Here is a 26,671-nt window from a genome sequence, read left to right as displayed (position 1 = left end):
CGCCCCTCCAACCCAAACACCGACCCCGCTAGTTCCGCTTCCGGCAGCACCAGATAAGTCGCGAGAGGAGAGTTAAAACCTGCCGTTTGCATTTAGGACCACTTCGGTGAGTGGTCGTTCTAGCGTGCTCTGTCGTGCTATTTTTTTTTTTCTTTTTCTTTTTTTTAAAGTGAGGCGTAACCTGATAATAACTTTAAAACGGCCCCCGGTGACTGCTCTGAGAAAGGGTTGGAGGAGGTGGAGGCTTCGCGCAGGCGCCGTTGGGGCGGGAGGGCCTTGAGCTTTTGCAGCCGATCGGAAGCTGGCTGCCAAGAGGCGAGGACTGCTGGGCTCAGGGAGTTGGCGGCTGTGTGTGTGATTGAGTTGTCAACGGTCATTTTCTTGCTTATGCAAGGATTAGCTGGACCTTGCCCTCCGGAGTCGGTTAACAAGCTGCGAAATGCTTGCGGAGCGCTCCCTCGCTGGCGGCTGCGAATGCTTGACTGCATTCAAAACAGCACCCTTGGTCGCTTGGCTGTCGCCGGAGAAGTCTCCCCCCTGGATCATAGTCACCATTCAGTGTGAAAACCTACACCGAAGCAAAGAAATGAGCCCAAAGGGGGATGGGGGTCGTCTTAGCACGTAGCTTTACAGGAAAAAGGCACTTTTAAAGTCTCACTGAATTCCCCTTTCGTGGACATTTCGAACCTCGGTTGAGAATTTTCAAAACGGACATGAATTTGTCCTGTGCGGCAGATGAAGTAAAGGGATTTCTTGTTAAACAAATGTATACACTTCAGTGAGACAGATTACAGAATGTCCTGGAGTATTGCCTCCTCAGTCTTCTCCCAGCCTTGTCCCAGTTAATATATAAACTGTCCTGGTTCAGTTTTCAGAGATTAAACTAGAAAAAATTCAAAAGTCAGAATTCTAATCCCGAATTACTATGTTTATTAAAACATTACACGTTTTATGTTTTTAAGTTGGAATACAAACCTCCCATAACCTTTCATTGCTTTTAAAGGTAGCTTCGTGTATGTAGCTTAGTAGGTATGATACGGGGGAACAAATCCTTATTTAAAGGGATATTTAATCGCTTTAATTTTATTAGATACACAAAGCAAAGTTATTGAAGTTAAGCAATAAGTATCAGTAAAAATATTTGTTTTATTTAACGTGTACAAGAAACCTAGTGTGAAAAAACTTAACCAGATAGCCTGGTGATCTTGGAGCAGTGAGTTGTGATGAGCCATCTTCAATATCTTTTCTAATTCCTAAATTCTTGAAAACATAAGAACTATTGTTAAAGTCCTAAAATATTCTTTACATGTGTGATTTTTTTTCCATTTTATGCAGTTACTGTTTTTCCTTTTCATCTATCTCAATCTTCAAAGCCAGCAGTTGATGGACTACATTGAATAGTAATGTAAGTCATTATAAAGTATATACAACTAGGAGGCTGAGGCAGGAGGATCACCATGAGTTTGAAGCCAGCCAGGTCTACTTAGTGAATTCAAGGACAGCACTGGCTGCAGATACCCTAAAAAAAACAAAAAACAACAACAACAAAAAAAAAAGCAAGTAATACCTCTTGCTAGGTCTTCTGAACTTTACTATTAACAGTAAAACATAGATATTGCTCTAAAATATTAATTACATTAATAAAAAAATTTAAAATCTTTTTTGATAGAATATTTTAAGAAAGAAGATTCTATTACTTTAAACCGCTTGATTGAAAACATAAATATAAGAATGATTATATATCATTTTGCCATTTGGAAAAGACTTTTAAATCCATTATTTCATTGATCTTTTTGTTTATTGAAAAGGAGGGACAATTACTATGTCCTTTTTTCCACCCAACATGGTCACTAAGACCTACGTAAATGTCACACACCTGAAATTCTTACTCCGAGTTCGTGTCTTCCTCACATCCCCTACTTGTTATGTATCTCACCAACAGTGCATGAGTCTCTGGTTTTTGTTGTCTGTATTTGTATGCTCCAATCCTTATGTGGCTGTACTTGACATTTTCCATTGTCTAATGATGTTGAGTATTTCTCATGTGCTATGATATCTCTTTCATAGACGTTCATTTCGGATTTCATGCCCATGTTTAAAGTTAGGCTGTTTGCTTTCTTGCTAAGCTTTGAGAATTCTTGAATGCTTTGTCATAGATAGGTACTACAAATATTATTCCTTCGACTCTTTTTCTTAGTAGTGTCCTTTTAAAAAATTTTTAATCCTTTCCTTCAGAAATCATGTTTTAGACTTACTCCTTAGTCTAACTTAAGCTCACAAGTGTTTTATGTTTTTCTTTTCTGGAAATACTGTCATTTTAGCTCTTAAGTATCTGTCTGTGGCCAGTTGTGAACTGATTTTTACACGTACTGTGAGATATGAATGGACGTTCACCTTTTTAATATATGGATGTTTAATTGGCCCAACATTTCTTGAAAATTATCATTTCTTTGTTACCCTTGTTGAAAATCAGTTTACCATATCTGAGTGGCTGTTTCTAGACACTGTTCTGTCCAATGGATCGGCAGCTGTCATTATTTCAGTCCCACAGTCTTAAAATATTCCAATGTGAAGTTTTTTACATATATCGTTTTTCACAGTCATTTGAACTCTTCTAAGCCTTTTGATTTTACATTTCAATTTAGAAGTAACTTACTGGGTTTTACAAAAGATAGGGGAAAATGGAAATAAATTATTTCTTTCTGAAATGTCTATAAAAAGTCCTTGTCTAGAATAAAAAAAAAAACTGTAAGTCCCAACAGAAAAAAAAAAAAAAAAAAAACAAGAAAAAAAACAACAACAAAAAAAACTGGATAACTGCATTAACTTGCCAATTTTCCTCGAATTGGGATTGTATTGAAGCTGTAGATTAATTTGATGGGAATTGGAGTGTTAATGAAGTTGTCTAATTTTCACTCCTGTCTTCTCTGTGTTAAATGTTGCCCCTTCCTTCTAAAGAACGTCATGTCTTTGGTCATGTAAGTTTTCTTTCCTCTTGTTTCCAATGGCCTGTCATAGCCCTGTTGTTGGAACTAACCTTTTTGGATTATGCCCCTCATGAAAGCCAAATCTCTCTCTATATATATATTTATTTCCTTACTTACTTACTTATTTTCTTGAGCTGTAAGATAAGCAAAGCAAACAAAAGGAATACAAATCGGAAAGGAAGATGTCAAAGTATCCTTATTTACAAATATAATGAGTCTATACATAAAAGACCCTAACAACTCCTGTCAGAAAATTCTTAGGTTGGTTAAAACACTTTGAGCAAGTGACAGGATAAAAAGTTAACATCCGAAAAATAGCTTTCCTGTTTATGATAAACCAGCATGCTGAGGAAGAGAGCAGGGAAAGGTTCCCATTCACAAGCGTCTAAATCTCAACAATACAACCTTCCTTGTAATCTTCAACAGTGAAGTGAAAAGGCCCTGTAACACAACCCTTAAAATAAGGTGTGGTGTGGTTGTGCCTTTAATCCCAGGGCTTGGGAGGCAGAGGTAGGCAGATTTCTGTGAGTTCAGGGCTAGCCTGGTATACATAGAGAGTTCTAGACCAAGCAGGGTTACACAGTGAGGCCCTGCCTAAAAAATACAACAAAACAAACAAAGGAACAAAAAAAACAACAACCCTAGAAGAATCCATGCTATTCCATGCTCTTGGATTACAAGAATCTGTATATTATGAAATGAGTGTCTTACCAAAAGCAATGCCACCCAATGCCATTCTTCATAGAAATACTATTAAACAGTCAAAACTCATTTGGAAACACAAAAGCCCTCAAAGTAGCCAAGCCCATCCTGAGCAATAATAAATAAGGGTGGAAGGTATCACCATATCTGATTTCTAGTTACATTACAGAACCGTAGTAACAAAACCAGCATGGTACTGACACCAAATTAAAGTTCCTGACTTGTACCTGTGCAGCTGTAGCCAAGTGATTTTTGACAGAGATGTCAAAAATTCTTGTAGTAAAGAACAGCCTCCTTAGCAAATGGGGCTTGGAAAACTGGAAATCTACCCATAGAAGAATGAAGCCTAGATCCTTATCTCTCACCTTGCTTAAAATTAACTCCAAGTGTTCTAAAGACTTTAACAGCAGACCTGAAACTCTGAAACTGTTAGAGGAAATGTATATACATCAAGATATAGGCATATTCGAGGATTTCCTGACTAGGACTCCAGTTACTCAGGAAATAAGGCCACCAGTCAAAAATGACACTGGAATAGTTGATAACATTAACTTGACAGGCTCTAGGATTACCTGGAAAACAAGTGTCTCAGGATGCCTTTGGGGAATTAACTAGATAAAATGAATTGAGGTAGGAAGACCTGTGTAACTGGCATGTGAGCCCTAACATTCCTCATACCCAGCTTCCTAGGAGAACGCCATGTGCCCAGCTGCCTCACTCCAACCAACTTATTTGTGGGAGACCAGCCCCCACACTTATTTACAACAGGAACTCTTGAGGAATGAGGGATAAGAGACTTGGTTAGAAATAGAGAGGAGAGAAACAGAGAGGGTAGGCCTGGATCCTTATCCACTGGCCCTGACTGTCTCTGCCCCAGAGTATTTATAGGAATGCCAAGGGGTGGAGCAAAAGACCTCCCCCCAGCACAGCCAAGTGCAGACCGTCTCAGACACCTGCACTCAGGCCCCGTGGTCCAGTCATCCTTTCCATGCAGACCTGCTGGGTAAAGCCCCTAGGAAACCTGAAAACGGGCTCCCACACTGACTTCCCTGTCCTGACCCTTGTGCTTTCCAGCTGTGAACCAGAATAAACCAGAACTTCCTCAGGTGCTCTTGCCGGGTCTTCTTAGCAACAGTAACGACAGTAACTAATATACGCACCTCACAAAACTGAAAAGCTTCGGTACAGCAAAGGGAACTGGTGAGTGCCGAGATAGCCTGCGCAATGGGGAAATCATTCCATGGTATGCTTCTGGTAGAGGATTACTACCTAGAAACAGAGAAATCAAAATCCTAAAATAAACAATAATCCAGTTTTATAAATGGGTTAAGGACTGAGCAGAAAATTCGCAAAAGAGCAATACAGATAACTGAAGCCGTTTTTTTAAAAATTGTCTTACATCTTTAGCCACGAGGTAAGTGCAAATTAAATTTGAAATTCCGCCTCTGACCAGTAAGAGTGACCATCATCAAGAAATCAAATAACAACAAAAAACAGGCCAAGGATGTGAGAAAAGGGAACTCTTACTCAGTTTGGGCAGCGGTGTAAGCTGGTATGGCCACTATAGAAGTAAGCCTAGGGGCTTCTCACAAAACTAAGAACTTCCATATGACCTAGCTGTATAATTTCTGGGCATATACCAAGGGTCTCTATCTTTTCACAGAGATGTTTGCATATCTGTGCTTACTGCTGTTCTATTTATAATAGTGAGGAAATTGAATCTGTATAGATTTCCATCACAGAATGTGTGGGTAATGAATATGTAGAACATACTGTCTTAATTAGGTTTACTATTGCTATGAAGAGACACCATAACCACAGCAACTCTTCTAAAGAAAACATTTCACTGGGGCTGACTTACAGTTTCAGAGGTTTAGTTAATCATCATCATGGTGGGACATGACAGCATGCAGGCAGACATGGTGCTAGAGAAGGAGCTGAGAGTTCTTACATCTTGGTTCACAGGCAACAGTAAGTGGTCTGGTCTGAGACACTGTGCATGGCTTGAGCATGTATGAGACCTCAAAGCCCGCCCCCACAGTGACACACTTCCTCCAACGAGGCCACACCTACTCCAACAAAGCCACATCTAATAGTGCTACTCCTTTTGGGGGTCATTTTCCTTCAAACCCCCACACATACATACCACTGAATTTTGTTGAGCCATAAGAGAAATGAAGTTACAAAATTTTCAAAAGCAAACAAAAGGAATGTAACTGGAAAATATTGCTTACGTTCAGGCTGACAGATATTACATGTTCTCCCATGTTTGAGCCTTTTCTTCTTAGCTTCTAATTTTAAGACAGAAGTGTGTGATTATGTGTAGAGGTTAAGAAAGTAGAAAGGGGTCCAGGAGAGGGGGGAAAAGGAGGGCCTAAGGGATGGTGATGAAGAGCAGTTGAACACATGTGACATGAAAGTAGACAAGAGAAAAATGAGTGTAAATGTTTAAGAGGAATAGGGAGACTTAGAAGTAGGTGAGAGGTAGGGTCAACAGAAACTAAGTATGAATGAAAAGTATATAAGGAAACATACTATTTTGTAAGCTATTTAAAACAACTAGGTTCTAGTAAAGTACTCATCATATCGACCTGGACCAACAGGTTGTTCTTCAGTGACCGGGTCTTAAGGGGGAGAACCAGAGGATGAAAAGATAAAGAACACAGGAAAGCCAGGGTCAGGGGATCTTGCGTAAGCTGGTGGCTTATGCCAGCAAGTTTGTTAAGAAGTACAGCATTTTATATACAGGTTTTAGGAGAGAAATTGGACAGTGTCCTTGGAAAGCTATCACACAATGGGACAAAGTCAGCAGGAAGCTAATCAAGCAATGTTGCACAGAGGGAACACCAAGTATCTCAAGAGCATCACAGACGGAGCACACAGCGGCCTTGACACTGTTCACCAAAGCTCCGTACAGTGGCAAGAGTTGTGTTCTCAGGATCTGAAGCTACAGCTCCCCCACGCCCTGGCCCCAAGCGTATTCCAGGTTTTAGAGAAGGAACTATGTTCCTCCATACATCCTGGCCCCAGGCTGTTACTGACTCAGCCAAGCATGTTTCGGAATTAGAGAAGGAGCTGTGAAACTGAATTTATCTGTCAGCCACCATAGCCTCAGTTCCTGGGAACCACCATTCTAATTTCTGTTTCTGTGAATTTGACAATATTTGTCTTTTTAAAAATTTCACTAGCATACTTTCCTCAAGATTCATCCATATTCTTCCATGTGTTAGAATCGTTTCTTTTTTTTAAGGCATGTGTACATGCCATATTTTGTTTATTTATCTGTCATTGGGCACTTGGATCCTTTCCATTTTCTAACTACTATCAATAATGCAGCTTGAGTTTAGCTTTCAAAATAATCTCTAACCCCACTATAATATAAACTTCATGAGGGTTATCATTAGTGTATCTCCAATTTTGTGTCTGGCATGTGCCAGATACTTGGTTGTGTGTGTGTCTATGTGTGTGTGTCTGTGGCTGTCTGTCTCTATGTATGTATGTATGTATGTATATGTCTATCTGTCTGTCTGTGTATGGGTACAGTATGCATACGTGTGGGACTCAAGTTTAAAACCCAGGACCTTATACATCCTAGCCAAGCACTGTATCACTGAGCTACATGCCCTATTGTGTTTCATTCCTTTAGAGATGCTTTAGAAACCATGGCAGCTCCATTCACCATTTATTTGGCGTATAGCTATCTACTATAAAATGACTCAAATCTCTAGTTGAAAGTGGGCTCATGCCAGGTATGGCAATGTGGACCTCTATGTCTAGGATTTAGGGCTAAGGGAGAAGGATGACAAATCCCAGGGCAAACCTGAGCTTCATCAAAACCCTGTCTTCAAAAAGGTGAATTAAAACTCATTGATGATAATACTTTATAGCTGAATTAACCTATTTGTAGGTTCTGATGGGACTATCTTAGTACTATGGAATATTTATATTATAGTAGCCTCCAATCTGATGGAGGCAACTTCTCAGTTGAGGCTTCCTCTTCCCTTGTGTGTCCAGTTGACAACCGAGATTAGTCATCACAATCCCTAGATACTTTAATGAGTAGTATTCTGAGGTCTTTGATATAGTTGAGGACTAGATAGTTATAATTTTCCTTGGTTATGATAAAAGATAAATTAGATATACCTTAGACTCACAAATATAGAATAGATAAAAAAAATTTCTTTAATTTTACAAAATACAAATAGACTAGATATTGTAACTGTAATCCTTGCTTGATAACTGTTTTGTTATATGTAATTTTAATAGGTTAAAGTTAAAACCTTGCTTTTGTTTAGACAGAAAAGGGGAAGTGATAGGGAAATGTCTTTCTGTATGCTGCAAATATGTGTTGCTCTGATTGGTTGATAAATAAAGCTGTTTGGCCTATGGCAAGACAACTTAGAGGCATGCAGGAATTCAAAGAGAGAGACAGAAAGGCAAAAGGGAGAGATGCAAGCAAGCCACCAAAGGAGCAACATGTAATGGTATGCACGTAAAGCCATGGAACATGTGGCGATACATAGATTAATAGTTATGGGCTAATTTAAGTGTAAGAGCTAGTCAGTAATAAGCCTGAGCTAATGGCTGAGCAGTTATATAGTTATATTAATATAAGTCTCTGTGTGTTTACTTGGGGGGCACGAGATTTGTCCCGGCTGCCAGCTGGGTGGGACACAGGAAAACTTTCAGCTGCATAAACATCCTTATTCAGAATTTTGAAATTGGTATCAGAGTTTCAGCAAGAAGCAGAAAATACATTCTCGGGGTTTTTGAAGGCGCTGTAGTGATGCTCCTATTTCCAGAGGTGTAGAGAGAAAGAAACCTGAGAATTAGCTGCACAGAGGAAGATGGCCGCCCTGTGACTGAAGTTTCCAGGAGAAAGGAGGTTGACTTACAGAGAAAGAAAGGACAGAGGTAAGGGGCTCTCAGCAGGACTCTGTAGAGATGTCGGCTTCTAGCAAGAGCTCAGAAGTAAATACCCTGACCTCTTGTGCGTTCTGATTCCCCGTCATTGCCTTATGGTGGACAGTTCCTATTGGAAAGCAGCAAATATGGCCTCACAGAGTCAGTCTCCTAGAAACATGGCAGGCAGTGTTGGAATTCCCAGCCACTCCTCCAGCTGCATGACTGCACATGTGCAGTTCAGTAACCAAGCAAGGGACCTTATGTCCTATTTAATTCATGTGCTGCCCATCTCTACCTCCTCCTCACGTGTCTTTCCAACAGGCCTGGCCACGCTCTCTTCTGTCCCTTCCTCCTAATAAAGCTCTGATACTGGGCTTTGTCCTGTCTCGTAACCTTTCTCGCACAGTAACAGTGCTACCTATTAAAACCAACAGCCAAGAAAGAAAGACCAAAAATTAGTTTGGTTGGTTGAGTTGATAGCCAACTAGATAACTGCATAATGTCATTTTTGCCACTGAAAATATGAAAAAAAAATTTTTTTTTCTTTTACTTATGGAGACCCAAGGAGGTTTCCTAGTGAGAACCTGAGCTTGTTTTACCCAGCAGGCCTGCATAAGGGAATGATTTGACCAAAGACATGGTTATCAGGTGTTTGGAAGGGTCTACACTTGGCTATGCAGTGTGCTTTGATCTAGCAAGGGGGAGGGCTTTTGCCCCACCCCTTGCCATTGTTATAAAAAGCCCTTTTGAATAAACAGAAAGGGCCGTTGAGTATTGACCTAGGTCCTCCCGAAGCAATCCTGTGTTTCCGTCTTTCTCCTCTTTGCTATCTTTCTACCTAATATTTTCTTACCCTCTCTCGTACTCATAAGAATCCTTGAAAAGGTGGGAGCTGGCCTCCCACATTTACTTTTAAAAGGTCTTATATTAATGATAGCCCATAATGGACAGGAGCATTGTTTTGCTTTTTGCCACTTTTGTTAAAGGAAAGCTAGGATTATATATGGTTCAGAGTGTATGGAATCTGGTTGTTAAATGACTAGAATTTATCATTTAAACATTTATAAAAGACATCAAATGTGATTTGAGTAGAGTTTTGTTTTCACTTTGTGATAATCTTGAATGTGAATGCACTTAAAATAATGTGAGATTATGTTTCTCTCCTTAAATTCTACATAACAAAGTCAACCTTTGTGAATAACACTTCCTTGGTTGCAAACAAGAGACTCCAGGCAAACTTCTGAAGTGTACTGACTCATTTCCTTTTTCTTCCTAGCATTTCAAAAACTTTCAGCATTTCTTACATCACATGAAAGGAGAAGGATCTCAAAAGTAGCATTCAGATGTTTTAGTTTGTAGACATCATTCTGTCCCTGTTCTGTACTGCAATTACCTCCCTCGCAGATAATATTCTGGGAATGCTCAATTCATGCATAAGCAGAAATGTGACAGAAGCCTGAACTGAAATAGCAGTGGAATTAGCTTGTCATTTAAGTAACATCTTTAAATAATCTTACCTAGGTTCACAATGGTCCGTAGTGGGAAAAATGGTGACCTCCATCTTAAGCAGATTGCATATTACAAACGAACAGGTGAATATCATCCAACCACACTGTCGAGTGAGAGAAGCGGCATAAGACGAGCAGCGAAGAAATTTGTCTTCAAAGGTGAAATTGGTGTCTCAATCTTAAATTATAGATTATCTCCCATATATGTGTGTGGAATCCTGGGAAATTCTCTAGTATTTGCTTATTGCTAAGCAGTTACTAACTAAATGTAAGATCATCCTCAAAAGTAACATAAATAAAGCTAACTGAAGGCTGGTACACGTGAAAAAGAACTATTATGGGGCTGGAGAGAGAGCTCAGCCGCTCAAAGCACGTAGTGATCAAGTGCAGTTTGCAGTGCCTGTGTTGGGCAGCCCACAGCCACCTCTAACTCCAGCTCCAAGGGAACCTGGGCCTTTAGTCTTGGTGTGTTTCAGCATTCAAGTGCACATACACACACATAGTGACACACACATACACATAATTTAAAATAAAAAATAATTATAAAAATGAAAAGGAAATGACTTATTAAGTTGTAGATCAAAAGAAATAACTATGAAAATTACACAAATTAATTTCTCTTGCTTTCGCCACCTAATGGTTCACTTTCAGACATTGATGCCACAGTGTTGAAGAAGTTATTTGATGCTTAGTATGGAAATGTTAACAGAGTTAACTAGTTTGCTTACTAAAATAAAAGAATGGAAGATCTAACTGTGTTCAAAGCTGAGTTTACCCACATACCTGCCCCTCCCCCCCACACCGTACCATTAGTTGTTCTCAGGATTACATTTGTTTCCTTGCCTTGACACTCCATCAGTACGTTAAATATCTGAGAAGCAGGGGGGAGTTATGAGAGCTTTCCCTCCTGCAATGGAGGAAGCAAACTGAGCATGAGATAATCAGCAGGCACAGTCAACAGGTAACTAAATACATGAACTGTGTTGCTATGAATGGCAGTTTCCCCTGCAGATACCGCGTTAGGCTTTCTCCCAATCAGGTCAGAATATAAAGTCATAAGTAAATGTCTGTTCGTGTATCCCTATCCAGATCCTTGTCAGGAACTCCTATTCTTAACACTAGGGAGACCTCTTACAGTAAAGTGGAGGTGCATTCATTCATTTAATCATTTATGTTAGAAATGTTTATGGGATTAAAAATGTAATCACATTCTAGGCCCTGGGATATTCTAGTGAGTAAGATAGGGATTCAGCATTCCCGTTGCCTACCTTCTAATTTAAGCAGTGCTTATTAATCACCTTAGTATCTTAATGATGTATTCTGGGGTCTGTGTAGCAACCCATATGAACTGGAGAGAGATAATGACTCTCCCTGTTCCCTGCTTGTTCCTCCACTTAGTGTCCTCAAAAGAAAGAACTGAGCATTGTGTCCCCCCACCACACCATCCCCCTCTGTCCCCCACTACACCATTCCCCTCTGTCCCCCACTACACCATCTCCCTCTGTCCCCCACTACACCATTCCCCTCTGTCCCCCACTACACCATCCCCCTCTGTCCCCCCACTACACCATCCCCCTCTGTCCCCCACTACACCATCCCCCTCTGTCCCCCCCACTACACCATCCCCCTCTGTCCCCCCCACACCATCCCCCTCTGTCCCCCCCCACACCATCCCCCTCTGTCCCCCCCACACCATCCCCCTCTGTCCCCCCCACACCATCCCCCTCTGTCCCCCCCACACCATCCCCTCTGTCCCCCCCACACCATCCCCCTCTGTCCCCCCCACACCATCCCCCTCTGTCCCCCCCACACCATCCCCTTCTGTCCCCCACTACACCATCCCCCTCTGTCCCCCCCACTACACCATCCCCCTCTGTCCCCCCCCACTACCCCATCCCCCTCTGTCCCCCCCCACTACACCATCCCCCTCTGTCCCCCCCCACCATCCCCCTCTGTCCCCCCCACACCATCCCCCTCTGTCCCCCACTACACCATCCCCCTCTGTCCCCCACTACGCCCCCCCCCCAGCTCTACTCAACTCAGAACAAGGAAAGAAACGGGGCTGCTTACAAAAAAACAATTATAATGAGTTGTTCAGGAAACTTTGTACCAAGAAGCTCTCCATCTATACAGAATTCATTTTATAACCCAAGCCATTTTTAATAGCTTCTACAAGTACTTCTCTAACTTGAGTACTCCCAAAGAAGGGTCATTTCATATTCTCAGAGTTACCACATGCTTTAGTGAGCAAGCTTACTCCATTTACATTGATACCTACAGAATTATAGCAGATGGGGGCCCTTCTGGGTCTTCAGAATACATGGCACTAGCATTGCAAGTAAATATTCTGTTTCAAAGAAAGATTTCTGTAAAAATAAAATTAAAAATTTTCATGGTTTTAATTTAAGGCTATAATGGTCTAAACACTATGGAGCTTTGAAAATTACAGATTTTTTTTATGTCATTCATTTCAGAAAAAAAGCTGTTTTATGTTGGAAAAGACAGAAAACAAAATCGTTTGGTAGTTGTTTCAGAAGAGGAAAAAAAGAAAGTCCTAAGAGAGTGCCACGAAAATGGCACTGGTGTCCATCATGGCATATCCAGAACTCTCACTCTAGTGGAGTCCAGTTACTACTGGACTTCCGTGACCAATGACGTCAAACAGTGGGTATGGATTGTGTGTTTAGAAACGTTTTTATTGTCTTTCTAATAAATACAAAGGTCAGTATTGCTGTACAATGTACTGTACAAATCACCTATGGGATAAGTACTGTATGTGTTATTTTTTAAATAAAACATTTAAATTAAAAGTAAGTTTATTTTTCTTTATAAGTATTTTAAATCAGTAAAGTATGAATTAGACCAAGAAAATACAATATTTTGATAGGAAATTATTGAGAATTGGAACTTTGAGCTCTATTTTGCAGGCAAATTCAATTGAGGTTGAAATTCTTTAGATAACTATTATATCTTTAATGCCACCATGAATGACTTTTTATATAATCAAAATAAGTGCATTCATAATTCAATCTCCATGTGGATTCTCAGCTTTGGTACCTATCCTGGAGATAGAAAAATCTCAAATCTAAATGGCAGGAACCTAAATCCAATTTGTAAGTGTTCCATGCATTCAGTGAAATATCAAGTGGTTATAATTTGAGAAAAGGTATCATTGCAGTTCCTCATGTTGTGGTGACCCCAAACCATAAAATTATTTCATTGCTACTTCATACCTGTATTTTTGCTTCTGTTGTGAATCATAATGTAAATATCTGATATGCGACCCCAGGGTGCCACGACCCACAGTTTGAGAACCACTGACTTAAATAACAGCTTCATGAGACCTTGATTTCCCCTAGGACATAGGGAGGTTTCTGGCATCTTTAGATATGATTTGATTAAAATTATAGCTCAGCCAATATTAGTGAAATGGGTGAATGAATGAACTTTAGAATAAAGACTATAGGAAGAAATGTCATTTGTATATATAAATTATTGCATAGCCACATGCTGGCTTAAAATGATAGAAAATGGAATATTTCATGGTAACCTATTAGGAGATTCTTTGTTATCTTCTTCCTTTTCATTTTTTTTTTCTTTTTATCTATTTTTTTTTCTTTTTTTTTTTTTTTTTTGGCAATTGAGTTCCTATGATGTGATCCTGCTGGATTTGAATTTACCATGTTGCCCTGTCGGGCTTCAGCATCCTGAGTCAAAGGATTACATAAATGCATCAATTAAAAATAAAATAATTAAAAAAAACTATTCTAAGATCTGTTGATTTAATATATATTTGAATGTGAACCAGAATCATATTCCATTTGAATGAGGCCCTATTGAGATTATCATTTAATCAGAGTGTGAGCGGTCCCTGTGGTGCAGCTGTTTGGACTTCCTAGCTACACAGCTGTGGTGACCGATATTTGCTTGTTCTAAATAAAAGGCTTCATTGAATGGGCTGTTGCCAGGCCAGTAAACTCCCTTTAAAATAGAGAGATTCGGCTTCATAAGACTGAGGTGTTACGGTGACTATTTTAACATGTGTATGCATTTTTCTTGTTGTGTGCCTCTCTGTAGGTATATGCTTGTCAGCATTGCCAAGTAGCAAAAAATGCAGTTGTGGTGGCGCCTCAGCAGCACCTTCTCACGGTGGGAAACCCGTGGAGTGTAGTTACTGCGGATCTGATGGGACCTTTCCATACCAGCCACAGGAGTCATGTCTATGCCATAATCGTGACTGATTTGTTCACAAAATGGGTTATGATCTTGCCTTTATGTGATGTCTCGGCATCAGAAATTTCTAAAGCTATTATCAACATATTTTTCTTATATGGACCTCCTCAGAAAATAATAATGGACCAAAGAGATGAATTCATTGAACAGGTAGGACAGAGTGCTCACATCTGGGAGCAGCAATCACTCTTGGTGTCTGGCACACAGTTCTTATAGGATATTTAATACACTCAAATAAATTGCTATAGATAGGGAGGTATATAATATATAGTACTAGATTTGTTGAACTAGAGATTAGGAAATCAAGATTTTTATTACTACTTTACTACTAAGTAATTGTAAGCCTATCTTTTGATACCTTCAAACTAAAGTGAGATGATTGAACCAAATAATATTTTTTACTTCTAGCTTAAGAACAACCAAAAATAAAAATATAATAAAATGATATTAACTAGCATGAAATGATTGACAATATTTATATCATGTTAAAAATATAAAGAATAATTTTATATGTACATATTATATATTTATATAGGTAACTATAATAGGTATACAAACTAAAAGGCTTTATTAACACTACAGATTGATAATAAATAAGGAATTCAGTAGTCACACATGATACATAAAGTTCAGTAAGAGCAAAATGGAAAACAACATGTTGAAGTAGATCCCTTATTCATTCTTTCATTTCAGCAGCTAATTAAATTTATGAATACAAAATTTAAATTTTAACAAGCTATTCCTTATAGAGTGGTCACATGACTTAAGTATCATATAGTCTTCCACATAAGAATGGGTGAGGAGTCAAGCTCAGGTGCAAGCAACAGAGAATTCCTCTCCCTAAAACCAAACTGGAAATAGAAACGTCTTTTGTACTCAAGTGAAAGAAGTGTAAACTACGTAAGGTTGGAAGGAAAGCCGTGAACGTGTGGGAGCTCAGGCTCCCAGCTTCTTCCCGTCTTTGGGAAAGCAGCTGTCAGTCTTTGTGTGGTGGTGTGGAGCCCATGTCATAATATTTATATTGCAGTTAGCAGGGCAGAATGGTGGGGGGGGAAAAAAGCTAGTGCTGGCTGAGTTTGTGCAAAAATTATAACTCACGTCTTTTTCTGACACAGTCCTCACATGACCACGTCTGCCTTCTAGGGATCTTGGGAAATGTGAGATATGTATTAGCTTTCCTCTGATAATCTTTATCTTTCTAATTATTCTGACAGTTATTTGTAGAAAATATTCTTTTAAAGAGAAATTAATCAGGTTAACTAAATTAAAATAACAGAAAATATGAAAGCATCAACATGGAAAGAAAATAGTTGTTTAACATTTGAGAGACTTACTATTACAAGTGTCCTAAACTCATCCTGAATTCTTTGAAGTTCAGGCCATAAAAATTATTATTATAACAGCAATAGTAGTTGCCATTAAATTCTATAAATTCCGTACTTACTCCTTGCTGAGAGCTGTTTGATTTCTTACAAGCATTACTTTGTATATGCCTCTAGGCAGCTGTGGGTAGGGTTTTTCTCAATTTACAAAGGAGAAAACTGTGTCATGTGACCTAGTGGTCCTTTGAAAAAAATAGTCTACTGAATTCAAAAATTACTTGACCACAAGGTTATTTTTGAGTTCTGTCCTTCAGTTTCCTTGTTGTGTGTGTATATTATGTACTTAGACTCCCAAATCTTAAGCTTGTGTCTTTAAAATGGAGTTAATAATACATCATAAAGTCATCTTGACATGTAATGACAAAAATGACATTTCATGTGTTGATCAGCACCTAGTAACGACTCAGTAGAATTTTACCCAAAGTGCTTATATATTTTATCTGAATGCCTGTGTTCAATGAAAGACAAGACTTGGGTTTCTTGAAACCTTTTTTAAGCCAGAGGAAAAATAAGAACTTCAAACAGTCAATTTTGTTTTTCGTATTTTCCAGATCAATACAGAACTATATAGATTGTTTGGTACAAAACAGATTGTCATTTCTCATGCTTCTGGAAGTGTTAATCCATCTGAAAGTACACCTAGCACAATCAAAGGCTTTCTCTCCAAACACTGTGCCGACCACCCAAACACCTGGGACGAGCATCTGCCTGCGCTTTCCTTTGCCTTCAATGTGACTCACTCAGAGCCTACTAAAAACACACCGTATTTCCAGATGTTCAACCGGAATCCCTGTCTGCTGGAGTGGCCTCCCGAAGTGGCTGGGGAAAATACAAGCGTGTTTGCCAGAATCGTAGCTGCAGTTAGAGAGGCTGATGTGGTATTGGAGGACAAGACACCGGCAGGTGGCCAGGTAAGTCTGTACCGGAAAAGCTCTGTGAAGCCCTACAGAAGAGGAGTTATGTTTAAAATCTCAGCATGTGGGCACGTTCACGTATGTGGGCATGATATACCCTTAAGCAAAAAAAAAAAAATTTTAAAAATGAAAAGTTTTTATCTACCAAGTCCTGCTTATTTTGGTTAAGTAATATGCTTGTTTATTGTTTTCGTGTGTATGTGCTTTATGTCGATTATGTATGTATTTGTGCAGTGCATGTGCACACATGTGAACGTGTGTCAAGGCTGGTAATAGACATCCACTGTCTTCCTCACTCTGAGCCTGAGTTTTTGAGCCAAGGCCCCTGCCTGAAACTGGAGCTCATGAACTCATCTACACAGGCTGCCCAGAGTGCACCCGGGTGTGCCAGGCTCACCCCTTCCCCTCCATTGCTGGGGTTACAGATGTGTGGTACTGTGTCCAGTGGGTGCTGGGAATCTGAAGTCATGGCCTCGTGAGTGTGTATCAGGCATTGACCACTGAGCCTGTTCCCCAGCCCCTGAATTGTCTGCTAAGGTGATGAAAGTCTGAGAAATGGACAGTAGGGTATGACTTAGGGAAGACTGGGTGGACCTGGTGTCTAATCTGTACCCTTGTTAGCAGTTGTAGAACTTTGTACTCTGTACTTGTGCTAGTGCAAGTTCTCAGAAGCACTCAGCCTGTGTGTTTTACCGTTTATGTAAAGAGAGATACCAACTTTAAGATATTTTTAAAGAACTAGTTAGGAGTCCATCCTTCATTTCGGTAACAACTCAGTCGATGCCCACTGCTACTGTCTGATCAGTATATGCATTTAAATTAAGCCCGGTCATAATTCTGGTTTTGCATTGACAGATGGAGAACAACAATTTGGATGAACTAAACAAAACCAAGACTGTTAAAAAGAAACCAAAGCAGTTAAATCCATTTCATTTAAAAGTGGGTCACGAGGTTCTACGACAGAGGAAGAACTGGTGGAAAGATGGCCGTTTCCAGTCGGAATGGGTCGGCCCTTGTGTCATAGACTACATCACCGAGAGTGGATGTGCTGTCCTGAGGGACAACACGGGGACCAGACTGAAGAGGCCCATCAAAATGTCCCACCTGCGGCCTTACGTGAGGGAGCCCACTGAACAAGGTAGGCGTCCCTTACTTCCCTAGTGTGTCCTTTGCCCTGAGAAGAGGGATTCGAATTTCAAGCAAACTTTCTTGCCTCCTTTGGTTAAACTGCTACCCCCTCTGAATTTTATACTTGATAGAGTTTTAGTTCTCCCTCGTCATCTGATCAGAATGTACTTGTACAAACTTTTTTTTTACTTTATGGTTGAAAATGGATTTTTTTTCATACAATGTATTGTGATTATGTCTTCCCCTTCTCCAGCCCCTCCCGGATCCTCCCACTTTCCCAAACACCCAAATCCATGCTTTCTCTCTCTCTCTCTTGCTAGAAAACAAGCAGGCATATAATAGTAGTAGTAGTAGTAGTAGTAGTAGTAGTAGTAGTAGTAGTAGTAGTATGCTATAAAAGCAAACAAACCAGGATTTTTGTTTTGACTTATGTTTACTTTTCCTAATTGTTTGAAAAAATGCTAAACCTGTTTCAAAAATGGAAAGATTCTGTCTCCAGTTTTGCATAATATACTTTTACTTTCTGCCTCATTTGTATGTGGAAAAATAGCAGCTATGATCATTTAATGCCAAAGACAATCATATTGCCCAGAATCTAATTTATTGTAAAATAAATAGGGGAACTCTAAAAATTTATTTTCTTTTAATGTGACTTCATAATTAGGTCATGGGTTGGGGTGGGTAAGGATGGAGGACAGATAATACTCAGAATGCTATCAGACTATAGAATTATGGCATTCCCATAATTATAATTATAGGAGTGTTATAATGCCCCAAACTATGTCAACAAGCATTCTGATCTCTAACATTTTTCTTTATAAGACTTGAATGATATTTTAACATAGTTTTCAGATTAAGTCCCCTGCTTCTTCAAGATTATTTCATTTATTCCTACTGTATTTGTTCCTCCAAGCTTCCCTGAGGTAGATAAGTGAGAGGAAGTTATTTGGTACTTATTTTATAATTATGCTTTTTATGTAAAGACTATAATACATTGTACCATTTTCATGCATGCTTATCATATACTTTGCTCATTTTGTACATTGAATATATGCTAGTTAGTAATATATGAACAAACAAAAAATGATGCATTAATATTATTTGAATGCAAGTTACATCTAATTGTGTTGCAATATATATTTAAATATCATAAATAAGTCACTTAATAGATACAAGTAAATAACAAGAAATAAGCAATGACCTATGTTTACCCTGTTTCTTTGTTGAGATATGAAGCCCTTATGGGGCTTATCATTATAGTACTTCTTATCTACTTCTGGTCTGGACCCCAGCACTTCCGTTAAGGGCTCTTGGTCCTTTTCTTTCCTGTGGCAGAACCAGTTGCTCTAGTCACAAACTTACCTCAGACTGTTCTGACTCTGAACACATGGGTGATTTCGTCTTTCCTGTAAGAGGGCAGTACATTCATTCTCGTGTGTCTTCTCACTCCAGAGCTGCCTGTAGACTCTCCCTTCTACAGCCTAAGCAGGGACAAGGGAATTGGATGAGTTCTTTAATCCCACCATGATTTCTGCCTTCGCCCTCGGAATGTGTTTCCTTCTAATATGTTGATATTCATTCATATAGAATTTGCATGTAAAATGCTGCTGTGCAGGATCTTGTTGTCATTCTTCAGTTGTCTCTTATCAAAGACATTCAGAAAGGAAGTCAGTTATTTTCCTTCTGAATATTTCAGAAACAAGTTGAAAACACAAGTGTCTAAACAGAAGCAATAGAGTTACTGCCTCATGTTGAAATTTTCTGGAAATGTTTCTTCTAGTAATACAAGAAAATTGTAGTGTTGGTATTGCTATGAACATAGACTTTGGAAGTTGATAAGTGGGATTTATTTTAAAATTTCCTGTCAGCCATGCTATGAACTAGCTCTTCAATAGTGTCTGATCTTTTTTTGTGTTTGTATGTGGTGTTTCATTGGCAGAAATACAAAGTAAATGTGGCTTACTCCATCTTTTGCTTCAGCATCATACATTTTCCTCAAAGCCTTTCCCTCAGCAGCTGACCTTGAAGAGTCCCTGAAGTGAATTTAGTGAAAACAGTCACTTTGACCATCGATGATTTTTATTTGACATGAATTTAAACATCCAATAACGAAAAGGAGTTCAAATATCTGTTTATATCTGTCATATTACTCTTTACTACTGCTGATTTCTTCGCTATGTTAAAGGGTCACAGTCTAAAACTTCTGTTGCCAAGTTCCTGTCATTCTTGTCTGGAACATAGCACTGAGCTAACACATCCAGTACTAGGTTAGCAGTACTTGTCGTTGCTATTTTAAGTAGGCCTGTTTGCTGTTTGTCTGATTAGATGCTGAGCACAGCTAAGCTCCTTTTTCTGATAGGAATTTTTAAAAATATTCTACTGTCCCATTGTGATCGCAATCTTGTTTGAAAGAGATGATCTTGGTGTTGACCTGATGTCCCATCTGACACAGACTGGTTTTTAATTTATTTGCTGTATTGAGGATAGATTGGGGTCTACCTCACTAAAGTTTTAGTCTCATTCTTTCCTTTATGATTAAATGCCCACTTATGAAATAATTTTTATTTTGCAAGTTTCATATTCCTGCCAAAACAATTTGCAGTGGATTTAGTGCTTCAAACAACACATATTTATTGCCATAAACATATGTACTTTAGAATTTCTACATGGATATTATTGGGCTGAAATTAAGGTACTGATAGAGTCATGTTTCTAGAATGACTAGAAGAGAAGACAGTGGATTTCCTAGTCCTTTCTAGCTTCTAGAGCAGTGGTTCTCAACCTTCCTAATGCTGCCACCACCCTTCAATATCATTCCTCATGTTGTGCTGACCCCAATCATAAAATTATTTTTGTTGCTACTTCATAACTGTAATTTTGCTACTGTTATGAATCACAGTGTAAATATCTGATGTGCAGGATAGCTAATATGCCATCCCTGTGAAAGGGTTGTTTGACCCCCAAACAGGTTGCATCCCACAGCTTGAGAACCACTGTTCTAGATGCTTCGTTTATTCCCTGGCTTGCAGTCCTCTTCTTCCGTTCTCAAAGCCAGCATGCTTCAAATTCCTCTTGTCTCCATCTTCGCCATTTGAGGACCTTTGTCCTTCAACCCACCCAAATACTTTAAAATAATCTCACTAATTTTAAGATCAGATCATTGGCAGCTTTAATTTCATGACTACTCAAATTCCTTTGTGCCAGGTAAAGCAACATATTCACCATTTGCAGAGATTAATGGGTATACACTTTGGGAGACTATTATTGTGCTGAAGACAATTAACAGTCTCATTAATAAAACAATGTGTCTTAATGTCATCGTGTCATAATGCTTTATGACACTATACCTGTGATCACCACATTATTAGTAATATAGTTTATGCAGAGAAAGCATTCCTTTGTACTTATAGCTACATACTCTCCAGACCCAGAGCCCATCTAGTTTGTTACAGGTAGCTACTATTAGTATTATAACAGTAATAATAATAGCATCAAATTATAGTTGTTTTGTCTTGGAAAGGATATAGTACAAGAGCAATATAGTGTAAAAGTTTGAAAATTATCAGACAAGTTATTTTGACATCTCACATAAGAATAAGAAAACTAACTCACAAGAAACCTTATTTTTATAATTTAAAACATTAATTCACTCAAATCATTCAATTTTTGTGATCATTAAATGTAGATTCCTTCCTAAAAATTAAATATCTATTTCCTAATCTTAAATTTTTTATTCCTTAAAACCACGTAAGAGAAAGTTTGTAAAAACATCTTGAAAATATCTGTTTCAAAAAAAAAACTGAAGACACTATTCAGTCTTTTCAAAGTTGAAACAATTACCTTTGTTAAATGTATTTTCATCATAATCACAACTGAATCAATAGAATGGGGAAATAAAACTACTTAATACAATATATTTTGTGTAATGTAACTTGGTGGAAAACTCCATTAATATGGTGTTTGTCTCTGCCTTAAAAGTAAGAATGTCAGCATATTCTTTTCTGTGTCCTTTACTCGGGATCTTTCTGTAGATCCACATCAGTATTGTCCAGTGACGCAAAATCTATGTGACATGTAGTTTAAATTTTCTACTAGCACATTTTAAATGGAAAGAGATGAAAATGATGTCTCATTTTATTTAACAATATATGCAAAATATTGAATCTGCATACTTGGGAGGTCCCAAAGAGTCTGAGAGTCTTTTAATAAACTTTTTTGAAATTGAATCACATTTCAGTTGGGTCCAGTTAGAGACTATAGTTAGAACTGAAACATATTTGTTCCTTATGGATGAATGAGGTGTTTTTTAATATTAACTAGCCTCGACATTTTCACGTAATTCTTACAATATGACCCATAACTCTGCATAGTTTTGTTATAAGATACTGTAAGAACCATCATTTATGGAAAGGAAAAATGCATGTGTTCATATAGTATACATACATACACACACATATATATATAATATATATAACATGTTCTCTTTTTTTTTTTTTTTTTTTGGTTTTCCGAGACAGGGTTTCTCTGTGTAGCTTTGCGCCTTTCCTGGAGCTCATTTGGTAGCCCAGGCTGGCCTCGAACTCACAGAGATCCGCCTGGCTCTGCCTCCCGAGTGCTGGGATTAAAGGCGTGCGCCACCAACGCCCGGCTAACATGTTCTCTCTTAATAATAAGTGATGTTGGTAAGATTTATTTTTTTCTAAGTCCAGTTAACTGAAACAAACCTAAACATAAAGTCCCTGAGCACAGATCCGAAAAATCAGCTTCTGAGAGTTTTGCCTCTTGCATCTAGATTCATTGCCCTCACTGATATGTATTTCCTAAGCATATTTTTCTAAAATAAGCCAACCTAGGGGTTGACTGTTGGTCTTGGGTTACAATAAACTAACCTACTCATCTATATGAAAAAAATTTCAGAAAACCTCCTTTATCAATCATTCCTGAAAAATGTCTTGGAAATTCCCTAGGTGCTGTGGTGTCTGCTGTCAGTGATGACCCCATCTAACATCCCCTAGTGCTATGATGTCTGCCATCAGCAATCACCTCATCCAGCATACCCTAGGTGCTGTGGTGTCTGCAGTCAATGATGATGTCATCTAACATACAGGCATTGATCTTGTAGAATTCTTCATGAATATTTTAAATTCAACAACACTTTTTAACATACCCAACCTTTTAATTGTGCTCATGAACTATCTGGCCTTTTGTATTAAGCATAAGCTAATAAGCAAGCTGCAATGTTAAATTTCTAATAGTACTGTCTTTCAAATTTATTGACCCTTTTCCATCTTCTTGGTGCTTTTAGTCAAAACAATTCTCAATCATTAATTGGATGATTTGTAGCCTGTCTTTCAAATTCATTCCTTTTGTACAGCAGTTCTCCCACAATAGCATACAGCCCATCATTTTCTTGCCCCTTGCAATTCTGTGTACTTTTATTCCCCCATAAATAATTCATCTCCTGAATTAATTTCAGTCTGATCACCACATACTCTTTCATAAGAATTTGTAAAGTGTAACTTGGAAAACCTCTCAACACTTAATGCCCAGGCATAATTTGCATAATAATGAACTAAATGGCTGTGTAAACCCAAGCCTGTAGAGGGTATGGGGTCCTTGTGCACATAGATAAGCACCAAGGAAGACAGGAAAGTTAAGCACTCAGGCTTGTCTCTTCAAAGGAAGGAAGTGTTTACCTGTTTCCACCTGGAATGTAGGAAATGGATGTAGTTTATTACCTGGTGATGGTTTGCTATCTACAGGACCAGGCCTCGCCCAAATCCACCAGACTATTATATTTGTTTATCCCAGACTTTTCCCCCTACATCTTGAGCATTGCCTCTCAGTCAATAAAACTCGTCTTTCTGAGAGATGTCCCTTTTTTTATGAGAGATGTCACTTGTGCTTTACAACAGCCTAGGTAACGTCTGTGTTTATCTTAGAGTCAGGCCAGTCCTGACTCCTACAGGCTATTTTGTTTTCCTGTCATTCTCCTTAGACTCTTGAGGATTATCTTGAGGATTGTTTCTGAGTCAACAGTACCCATCTTTATGTAAGAAACCATATCTATTTTGTAAAGAGTTTCAATCTAAACATGTCTTAGGCTTTGTTGTATACATGAGATTGAGTTAATTATCAGGAAACTACTTTCCAAAAATGAGCTGTGCTTAAATATGCCTAAAATAAGCTGCCTGGTGTCAGACTCTGCAAGTTTGAACCAGCCAGGCTAAGTCATGCTGTACCAGATTTCCTTTCGTGGATCATTTGTCTGCTGGTCATAGTGTTTACAGAGACTCCCACACAAGTTCTTTATGCCACCTGTTTATAGTGTGGATTCTAAGAGCTCCTAAAGTTTATAAATTTTAAGTTTTTAAATGTATGAACTTCTGGAGAGAGTTCATTTTCCCAAACATGCTACCAACTCTGGGGTGATCCCCACTGACCTCTGATCTAAATAGGCAATTAGTCTTATTTTCTTGCACTTAGATTAAAGGGTTCTATAAACTATTATAATCTTTAAGAGACTCTGTTAATGTTTGGGAGAAGATCCAGAAAGAGAATGCGGGGATGACGTTAATCAGCTATGGCAGATGAGTTCCTTTTTGTGATGAATTAGAGAATCAGACCTGGAGAAATTTTTTTGTCTATTGTATTCGTTATAGTGAAAGAGACTGCTGTTTTGCTCTTAGTTTAACAACTTATTTTAGACCTGTTTCCAAGGAGTTTATGATAAGTTTGCTAAAGATATAACAAAATACTGACAAGGAAAGGTTTCCTGTTGAGTGTAGATCAGGTAGATCTTGAACATTCCTAAGGCTTTTGCTATCAGATTCAACTGAAATAAGTTTAGCTGCTTCATTGGAGCTCGCCTTACTACACATTCCTGTCACATGAGTCAGATTTTGGCTACTTTATCTTATTCTAGTTTATGGCTTTATATTATAACTCATTGATATACTTGTACTACTGTGAATTCTGTACAAATTGGAAGGCATCTGAAATTAGAAATGTAAGAGTTTTGCAATTCAGTTGGCTAAAATACCCTCATTAATTCACACAGAAATGCTTTGTAGATGCATATTAAGGATATCATCAGTTTCAAAATTATAGTTCTGTAATTTTGTTTCAACTTATATCACTCCTGCTCCTTGTACACCAAGGACCACTCAAGGAAGTTGGAAGCTTTGTTTCAACATCTTTGATGGTCCTACATTCTTTATATGTGAATTGTGTGTGTGTGTGTACATATAATTTTGTTCACTTTTATGAATGTTTTAAGAGGATAAGAGGTTTGGTTTGGGGGCAGGGGTTGGTTTCTTTGGTTTGGTTCTGGTTTGGTTGTTTTTTGAGGCAGGGTTTCTCTGTGTAGCCCAAACTGAGAGATCTGCCCACCTCTGCCTCCCAGGTGCCAGGATTAAAGATGTGTGTTACCATTGCCAGCTTGATAAGAGAGCTTTTCAGAAGTTAATATTCATGAACTAATGTGTATTGCTTTGAGCTTCATCCGTCACTTAATATTTAACTTTAAAATGACGTTTGCCTTCAAACATTGATCTCTCTCTTTCAGACAGTCTTTATCTCTTGCAAGGTTCGATAGTAGCAGATCACGACTACATTGGATTACCTGAAATCTCAGTTGGAGCATACCAGGCAAATATTCTGGTAGAAGATGCAACTATTGGTGTAACCGATAATGAATTATTGGCATCAAGCAAGGATCATGAACTCTTGGAATATAGAAATTCCAAAATCTCTGCATTGGTAGAAGATCCAAATTCTCTTGAGAAACAGACTTTCAGTCTATTGGATTCTTCAAATCAAGTTCTTGAGTACTTAAGTTAGTAAATACCAAAATTAATTTAAAATGCTTACTTAGAATGTATATATTCCTAGATTGTAAGCACTTTATTAAAATATGTTGTATAGAAGAAATATCTTAGTACAATATTATTAACTAAATTCTAAAGGCTTATTTTAATCCTATGTAAAGTTGTGGCACATTTGAAAATACGTATAAATATATGTAACAGAAGTATACCATGCATAGAATTCAGGAATGTCTCAGAGAACAGACAAAATCCATTTGCTTCTTTGGAAATAAATTCTAGTAGAATATTCTCAAACTTTTTCTAGTATTGGTACTGCATTTTCTGCCTAATATTTTTCAGGAATATCTCCCTTTTGAAATAAATTTAAACTACCTATGGTTTAGTTAATAAATATTTAGTGAACAATAACATGAATGAAATGAAACATTTTTTTCTGTGATATTGGAACTTTTTAAATTTGCATTTATGTATTTACGTGTGTGTGTGTGTGTGTGTGTGTGTGTGTGTGTGTGTGTGTGTGTGTTTGTTTCTGTCTATGGCTTTGTGCATGCAAGTACAGTGCCTATAAAGTCTAGAAGAAGGTGCCGGATACTCTGAAGCTGAAGATTCAGATGGTTGTGAGGCAACCAATATGAGTACTGGGAACCAAACATGGACCTGCTGCATCAGCAGGATATACTGTAGCTAAAAGGCAAGTGACTGTCAGGGAAAGAATTAAGTCTCTGGTCTCATAATACAGACCAAAGAAATTGCAGATAGAATTCTAGAAAGAAACTGTTGAAATAAAAAAAAGAAAGAAAAAAAAAAAAGGTGTGGTTGTTGTAGCCTTATCTCTCTCCTCAGCAGGGCTGAGTTCATGAAGGGATCCTGCTGCAGTGCCTAGATGGTAGATAAAGTGATCCTGTCATTTCTCTTCTCAATGAAGTCACTTTCTTCTGTTTCTTTTAGAGATCATCTGACTTGAAATTGGCCTATTTTACTTGTTCTATTTAAGGAGGCCAGTTAGCAATCAGATTCATTTCTGAGTCGCAGATTCTGAACAGCTAAAAATAAAGTCTTTCTTGCCTAAGTAATTTCTCATCA

General features: G+C 38.4%; 1 protein-coding gene across 8 annotated transcripts; it reads left to right on the top strand.

The window, feature by feature from the left end:
• Gin1 (gypsy retrotransposon integrase 1) lies at nucleotides 1-25,996 on the top strand. Of its 8 annotated transcripts, none has more exons than XM_037210159.1 (10): nucleotides 8-106; nucleotides 1,336-1,405; nucleotides 4,764-4,889; nucleotides 8,492-8,603; nucleotides 10,116-10,261; nucleotides 12,577-12,770; nucleotides 14,180-14,485; nucleotides 16,269-16,628; nucleotides 17,487-17,769; nucleotides 25,327-25,996. In XM_037210159.1, exons 5-10 carry the CDS (start codon nucleotides 10,123-10,125, stop codon nucleotides 25,599-25,601), a joined length of 1,557 nt encoding a protein of 518 aa, XP_037066054.1. In that variant the 5' UTR covers nucleotides 8-106; nucleotides 1,336-1,405; nucleotides 4,764-4,889; nucleotides 8,492-8,603; nucleotides 10,116-10,122; the 3' UTR covers nucleotides 25,602-25,996. The 8 variants fall into 8 exon arrangements, with proteins under 8 accessions (XP_028734925.1, XP_028734920.1, XP_037066055.1 ...); XM_037210157.1 differs by having other exon boundaries at nucleotides 8,465-8,603; XM_028879088.2 differs by having other exon boundaries at nucleotides 8,423-8,603.
• Nucleotides 25,997-26,671: the final 675 nt, after the last annotated feature.

Source organism: Peromyscus leucopus, chromosome 13 (assembly GCF_004664715.2).
Source record: "Peromyscus leucopus breed LL Stock chromosome 13, UCI_PerLeu_2.1, whole genome shotgun sequence".
Taxonomy (NCBI): domain Eukaryota; kingdom Metazoa; phylum Chordata; class Mammalia; order Rodentia; family Cricetidae; genus Peromyscus; species Peromyscus leucopus.
Note: the sequence above shows the minus strand (reverse complement) of the source record. Positions and strands in the feature narration are given on the sequence as shown.